Source organism: Salvelinus sp. IW2-2015, linkage group LG10 (genome assembly GCF_002910315.2).
Source record: "Salvelinus sp. IW2-2015 linkage group LG10, ASM291031v2, whole genome shotgun sequence".
NCBI classification, from domain to species: Eukaryota; Metazoa; Chordata; class Actinopteri; order Salmoniformes; family Salmonidae; genus Salvelinus; species Salvelinus sp. IW2-2015.
The window spans coordinates 3,788,066-3,796,121 of record NC_036850.1 but is presented as its reverse complement, the minus strand read 5'-3'; the positions used below and the strand labels follow the sequence as shown (position 1 = coordinate 3,796,121).

At 43.7% G+C, this 8,056-nt stretch overlaps 1 protein-coding gene across 1 annotated transcript in view; it reads right to left on the bottom strand.

The window, feature by feature from the left end:
• Nucleotides 1-8,056, bottom strand: part of alk (ALK receptor tyrosine kinase) — a 196,348-nt gene that overhangs the window by 60,433 nt on the left and 127,859 nt on the right. The window contains exon 15 of the mRNA XM_070445291.1: nt 6,151-6,337. Within this exon, the coding sequence (XP_070301392.1) occupies nt 6,151-6,337 (187 nt within the window). The remainder of the gene's footprint in view (nt 1-6,150; nt 6,338-8,056) is intronic.

The following is an 8,056-nucleotide window of genomic DNA, read 5'->3' as shown; positions in this document are numbered from 1 at the left end:
CTTTGGCGGGAAAATGGCTGTCTTTTCCTGTCTTTTCCTGGCTCATACCTAACATAATTGTTTGGTGTGTTTTTGTCGTAAAACCTTTTTGAAATCGGACACTTTGGCTGGATTTACAACAACTGTATCTTTAAAATGGTGTAAAATACTTGTATGTTTGAGGAATTTAAATTCGGGGATTTCTGTTGTTTTGAATTTGGCGCCCTGCAGATTCACTGGCTGTTGACGAGGTGGATGCAGGGCAATTCTTGAGGGAAACCTGTTTCAGTCTTCCAGAGATTTGAGACTGTGACAGAGGTTCACATTCCAGCAGGACAATTTAAGTTTTATTTTACCTTTATGTACCTCTCTCGCATGGCCAACATCCAGTGAAAAGGCAGAGCGCCAAATTCAAATAAATTTGTATAACAATTTTACTTTCATGCATTACACCTAATTAATTAAAGCTACACTTGTTGTGAATACAGCCAACATATCAGATTTCAAAAAGGCTTTACGACGAAAGCACACCAAACGATTATGTTAGGTCAGTACATAGCCCAAAAAAACACAGCCATTTTTCCAGCCAAAGAGAGGAGTCCCAAAAAGCATAAATAGAGATAAAATGAATCACTAACCTTTGATGATCTTCATCAGATGACACTCATAGGACTTCATGTTACACAATACATGTATGTTTTGTTCGATAAAGTTCATATATATAATATAATCTCAGTTAACAGTTTACATTGGCGCGTTATGTTCAGCAATGTTTTACCTCCAAAACATCTAGTGATTTTGCAGAGAGCCACATCAATTTACAGAAATATTCATTATAAATGTTGATGAAAATACATGTGTTATGCATGGAACTTTAGAGAAACTTCTCCTTAACCTCTTTCAGCTAGGGGGCACTATTTTTATGTTTGGAAAAATAACGTTCCCGAAGGTAAACGGACTATTTCTCAGGCCCAGATGCTAGAATATGCATATAATTGACAGATTCTGATAGAAAACACTCTAAAGTTTCCAGAACTGTCAAAATAKTGTTTGTGAGTATAACAGAACTGATTTTGCAGGCTAAAAACCTGAGGAACTCCAACCCGGAAGTGCATTTTATTTGGAAAAAGCTCTGTTCCATTGCCTGCCCAAAGGGGTATCAACCAGATTCATTTTCAAATAGCTTCCTTAGGCTGTGACCAGGCTTTAGACATAGTTTCAAGCTTTTATTTTGAAAAATGAGCGAGATTTATCAAAACGCGCCAGGTGTCCTTTGATTAGTTTATGCGCCCGAGAGTTGTAGCTCGACATTTTCTTTCTCTGTAGTATTGAATAGTTTACCGTCCGGTTGAAATATTATCGATTATGTATGTTAAAAACAACCTGAGGATTGATTATAAAAAACATTTGACATGTTTCTACGAACACTACGGATACTTTTTGGAATTTTCGTCTGCCCTTCAGGACCGGAACGAGCCTGTGGTTTTCTGAACATAACGCGCAAACCAAATGGCGGTTTTTGGTTATAAAACTAATCTTTATCGAACAAAAATAACATTTATTGTGTAACATCCGAAGATCATCAAAGGTAAGCGATTCATTTTATTGCTTTTCTGACTTTCGTGACCAAGCTATTTGCGGCTAGCTGTTCTTACTGTCTAGTGATTGATAAACTCACAAACGCTTGGATTGCTTTCGCTGTAAAGCATATTTTCAAATCTGACACGATAGGTGGATTAACAACAAGCTAAAGTGTGTTTTGGTATATTTCGCTTGTGATTTCATGATTATAAAATATTTTTAGTATTTTCTTTTTATTTGGCGCTCTGCAATTCAGCGGTTGTTTACGAAAATGATTCCGCTAAAGGGATCCGTGCGTCAAGAAGTTAATGCCAACCGCTGTGTCAGATTTAAAAAAAGCTTTACCGAAAAAGCACACCATGCAATAATCTGAGTACAGCGCTCAGAGCCCAAACAAGCCAAAGAGATATCCGCCATGTTGTGGGAGTCAACAAAGTCAGAAATAGCATTAGAAATATTCACTTACCTTTGATGATCTTCATCAGAATGCACTCCCAGGAATCCCAGTTCCACAATAAATGTTTGATTTGTTCAATCAAGTCCATCATTTATGTCCAAACACCTCCTTTTGTTCGCSCGTTTAGTACACAATCCAAACTGACGATGCGCTGGCAGGTCCAGGCGAAAGTTCAGACGAAAAGTCATATTACAGTTCGTAGAAACATGTCAAACTAAGTATAGAATCAATCTTTAGGATGTTTTTATCATACATCTTCAATGATGTTCCAACCGGAGAATTCCTTTGTCTTCAGAAATGCAATGGAACGCAAGCTACCTCTCATGTGAATGCACATGACCAGCTCGTGGCACTCTGCCAGACCTCTGACTTAATCCCCTCTCATTCCCCCCTCCTTTATAGTAGAAGCATCAAACAAGGTTTTATAGACTGTTGACATCTAGTGGAAGCCTTAGGAAGTGCAAAATGACCCCATTTYCACTGTATCTTGGATAGGCAAAGAGTTGAAACACTACAAACCTCAGATTTCCAACTTCCTGGTTGGATTTCTTCTCAGGATTTTGCCTGCCATATGAGTTATGTTATACTCACAGACATCATTTAAACAGTTTTAGAAACTTCAGAGTAGCTTTTAGGACAGAGTAGCAGGCAGTTTACTCTGGGCAGCTTTTTATCCAAGCTACTCAATACTGCCCCCCTGTCCCAAAGAAGTTAAGCATGAGAAAACCATGAATAAGGTTGAGCGAACCTACCGGTTCCAAGTGGAAAAAGCAGCTAATTGTAACAATAAATAAAACGGCTCTCTAAAACGGCTCCCTAAATAAAACGGCTCTCTAAAACGGCTCTCATGGCGTGACAGTACCCCTCCACAAAGGTGCGGACTCCCGGCCGCAATCCTGAACCTATAGGGGAGGGTCCGGGTGGGCATCTAATCTCGGTGGCGGCTCCCTACGCTGATTCCTCCGCTTCTGTGGAACCGGACCGTGGATCGTCGCCGTAGACTCCGGACCTTGAATCGTTGCCGGAGGAATCGGACCGTTGATCATCGCCGGAGGCTCTGAACTGGGAACCACCGCAGGAGGCTCCGGACTGCAGATCGTCGCTGTAGACTCTGGACTGGGAACCCCCGCTGGAGGCTCTGGACTGGGAACCCCCGCTGGAGGCTCTGGACTGCAGCTCATCACTGAAGACTCCGGACTGCAGATCGTCGCTGGAGGCTCCAGGCTGCGGACCGTCGCTGAAGACTCCCTTGACAGCGGACCGTCGCTGGAGGCTCCGGACCGGGGACCGTCGCTGGAGGCTCCGGACCGGGGACCGTCGCTGGAGGCTCCGGACCGGGGACCGTCGCTGGAGGCTCCGTACGTGGAGCCAGAACAGGTCTCACCGGACTGAGGAGAAGTACTGGCAGCCTAGTGAGTGGAGCTGCCACAACACATCCTGGCTTTATACTCACWTTAGCTCGGTGAGTGTGGAGAGCTGGCACGGGATGCACTAGGCTATGACGGTGCAGGATATGCTTGGCCGTGGAGGCGCACTGGAGGTCTGGAGCGCAGAGCTGGCACAACGCGTCCTGGCTGAATCCCCCCTGTAGCACGGCAAGTGCGGGGATCTGGAACAGGCCGCACTGGGCTGTGCTGGCGAACTGGGGACACGGGCGCATCACCGCATAACACGGTGCCTGACCAGTCACACGCTCCCCACGGTAAGCACGGGGAGTTGGCTCAGGTCTGAACCCTGACTCCACCAATCCACCCGTGTACCCCCCCCCAAAAATGTTTTTTGCTTGCTACGTTGAGCTAACTCCTCGTAATGTCGCCGTTCCGCTTTCGCTGCCTCTATCTCCTCCTTCGGACGGCGATACTCCCCAGCCCTTGTCCAGGGTCCTKSTCCATCCAGGATTTCCTCCCAGGTCCAGTCCAGGTGTACATTATTTCATTTAAATGTTCCACCAAGTAAAAAACAATAAACAATACAACGAACGAAAAGCTTCGTCGTGCAAACTACATGCACTCAAACAACGACAAGATCCCACACTGGAGGAGGGAAAAATGGCTGCCTAAGTATGATCCCCAATCAGAGACAATGAAAGACAGCAGCCTCTGATTGGGAACCACACTCGGCCAAACACAAAGAAATAGAGAACATAGATTGCCCACCCCAAATCACACCCTGACCTAACCAAATAGAGAAAGAAAACGGCTCTCTAAGGTCAGGGCGTGACACTAATGTATTTTTTCTGATGGAAATAAAAACATTCTCCATGCACTGTAATTTAAAATGTTTAAAGTAATCCATTTGGAGAAGGGGATTGTAAATACACAAAGAAATTGTTTTAGATGATTTTTCCTTATGATCCCTAGACACGAATGAGAAACCATATAGAAACAAACTGAAAATCATATCAACATGACATGTATTGCGGCCCCTTTTCAACAGTGAACTAGACTAAAAATAGCTGTGTCGTTATTCAGAGTTTTTATTGTATGCCCTCATAACTTGCGGGRATGAAATTTGGAGACCCAAGCTATAGGTCTATGCAGCACCAAACCTGCATAGTTGTTTGAATGCGCTTTAGAATGTTTTAATTATATGCAAGGGCTTTTCTCAGTTTTAGGCTATTTTACAATTTGTATCATGTTAAATCTTAGCCACTATCGGCAGCCACCGTCAGTAATACCCACATACATTTATAATTGACACCTTAGTGTTCGTTTCCTTCGTAGGAAACTAGTCTAAATTTGTAATCTTTCTTTTCTCTGTCCCGTGTAGTTGTTCCTGAAAGTCGCTAGCAATAGTGGATCATATAAGGCTCACATTGTGTACTAATTTGTGTCACGTTGGTAACAATGATTCGGGAGACAGGCGCAGGAATGCATAATATTTTTTTATTATTATACCCTAAATTACTGTGTAAAGGCACTGGGACGAAGACCAAACAAACACGTAAAAAAAACAAAGGTTAGAAACCCAAAACAAAAGACCGAGGAGTACCTTGAATAAATAGCACATGTGCACAATGATTAACACACGGGACGAGACCCGTAATCATCTGCGCAATCCACAAAGGCTCAAAAGCCAAAACACACAGGACAGGTACTCACACGTACCAACGGACATTGTAACATTAATCGACAGCACCGTGGTGAACAAAGGGAACATATATACAAATACAATCAGTAGGAATAGGGGCCAGGTATGCACAATGAAAGTTCCAGAGCCGTGAGAATTTGGGACATGTAGCCCATTTGAATCATTATGGAATTCAGACCACATGTAGCAGTTTAAACATGGAGCCTGGTGCACGGTTCACAATGACTGGACTGTTGTCATAGAGTTCCATGATTAGTGAGGAATAGGGTAGGTTTATAGGACTATTGTTCAACCCCTATTGTACACTTCCAATATTTCATGGATTGAACTTGAAATATGGAAACTTTCAGGATGAATCAAACCACTGTATTTTGGATTCATCAATATATTTACTGCGTAAAGGATCTCCAAACATGCTTTTTTTATTTTTTTTATTGATACATACTTTCCTAACCCAAGAATTTGTCTAAATAATCAACAAGATCAGTGTATTTTCAAGTGGACCAGTTGAAGCTGAAATGGAAACAAAATAGGCATATATCTAAAGGGATTTCTTTCATTGATCTCTATATTCTGAACCTGTTCTCTTGATGTATTCTAGTGAGTCTGACGACAAAATTGTAATTAAAGTTACACCGTATTTAACGGGATGGCTTAAGATAAATGCTCTGAAAACCCTATTGAATGAAAACGCCACGAGAAAATGTGTTGACCAGCAAGTGGGAGGATTTTCAGTGGTTGGATTACATTTTTTCAGTGCCTGCAAGGTAGCCACACCTGTAGAGCGCATTACGCACCTGCATAGGTAAGTCTGAATATCAACTACTGAGAAATGCGTAGGAAAGGTGTGTGTAAGAAATGTGTACATTTCCAAAGTCTGAATCGGCCCGCTAATGAACACCACCCCGATGTGTGGTGAGATTTCTTACACAAAATGACTGCTGTGGAATCACCCAGGTGGTAGTGGGTGAGGCAAGTTTTAAGCTGAAGTAAACTTATTCTAATTGTTGTTGTTGTTTATGACTTTTTGAAGGCTAGTGTACCTGGTGAGGGAGATGTTGCGTCGGGGCACCTCCTTCAGGTCGTTGACAGAGGCGGACTTCCCAGCGAAGCAGTAGTTGGGGTTGTAGTCGGTCATGATGGTTGAAGCCCTCAGCTTGCTCAGTTTACAGTCCGGGCTCTGGAGCTCCAGCTGAATGGACTGTAGCTCTGTATGCTTACGCCTGTACACTGCATAGACAAGAATATACACTGCTCAAAAAAATAAAAWWAAWAAAATAAAGGGAACACTTAAACAACACAATGTAACTCCAAGTCTACAGACCAGTATCCCTTCTTTCTTTTCTCTCCAAAACTCTTGAACGTGCCGTCCTTGGCCAGCTCTCCTGCTATCTCTCTCAGAATGACCTTCTTGATCCAAATCAGTCAGGTTTCAAGACTAGTCATTCAACTGAGACTGCTCTTCTCTGTGTCATGGAGGCGCTCCGCACTGCTAAAGCTAACTCAAGAGAGGAGATAAGCACAGCTGGGCGAACGAGGTGGTCTAATGGCGCAGGCGGCAACGGTGAGAGACTTTGTTTTTGAGAGGTGGATTTTTAAAAGTGAAGTTAAAATTGTTTGGGAACAGACCTGGATAGTAAAACAGAACTCTGCAGGCAATCTTTGCAGTAGATTGCAACACGCCCCCTTGGCCGTTCTATCTTGTTCTGAAAACTTGTAGTTGGGGGATGAAAATGTCAGAATTTTGGTGGTCTTTCTAAGCCAGATTCAGACACGGCTAAACAATCCGGAGTTGGCAGAGTGTGCTAAAGCCAGTGAACAAAACAAAACTTGGGAGGAGGCTTTCTAATGTTAACATGCATGAAACCAAGGCTATTACGGTTACAGAAGTCATACAAGAAGAGCGGCCTGGGGAATGGAGTGGAGCTAGTATGGCAGGGCCTGGATTCACCTCTAATCACCAGAGGAACAGAGGAGGAGTAGATAAGGTACGGCTTAAAAGCTATGAGAATTGGTCGTCTAGAACGTCTAGAACAGAGAGTAAAAGGACGTTTCTGGGGGCGATAAAATAGCTTCAAGGAATAATGTAGCAGACAGGTATGGTAGGATTGAATACAATGGAGGTAAACCTAGGTATTTGAGTTGATGATGAGAGAGATTTTGTCTCTAAAACATCATTGAAACCAGGTGATGTCATCGCATAATGTGGGTGGTGGAACTGAAAGGTTGGATTATGGTATAGTGAGCAGGGCTAGAGGCCCTACAGTGAAATAAGCCAATAAACACTAACCAGAACAGCATGGACAAGGCATATTTACATTAAGGAGAGGCATGCTTAATCGAGTGTCAATAAGGGTCCAGTGAGTAGAGGTTGGTTGGGGTCACGGCGATCCAGACAGCTGGCCGGGTAGATGGCTATCGTAGCAAGATAGCATAGGATGGGGTCTATTTTTAGACACTCGTGCCGTTTCCGTCGGTAGATTAAGTGGGGTTCCGTGTGGTGAAGGGGATCAATCCAATTGGCAAAATAGATATAGTGACCCAAGAAAAAAAAATTGTCCGATATACTTATTCAGATAGCAGCCGATAAGACAGCTAACGATTAGCGGGCCCAGATGAGCGTTCAGGTAACGTCGCGACGGGAGGTGCCAGTTGGATAACTCCCTCGGGCAGATAACGTCGGCAGTCAGTGTGAGGCCCGGTGGGGCTCCGTATCTGCAGCAACAAAAAAAAGGGTCCGGATAGGTGACTGTAGCCCAGGAATGGCTGATGGAACTCCTCAGCTGGCTAGCTCCGGATAATTTTTAAGTTTGCTCCCGGGATCGACGTAAGCCAATGTCACACGGTTTGCAGCTAGCTAGCTGCGAAATCAAGGTGCAAATGTCCAGAGCCTGCGGCTGAAATCCGGGGAAACTGAGAGAAAAAAAAGGCCGGTATGCTCGGTCGAGT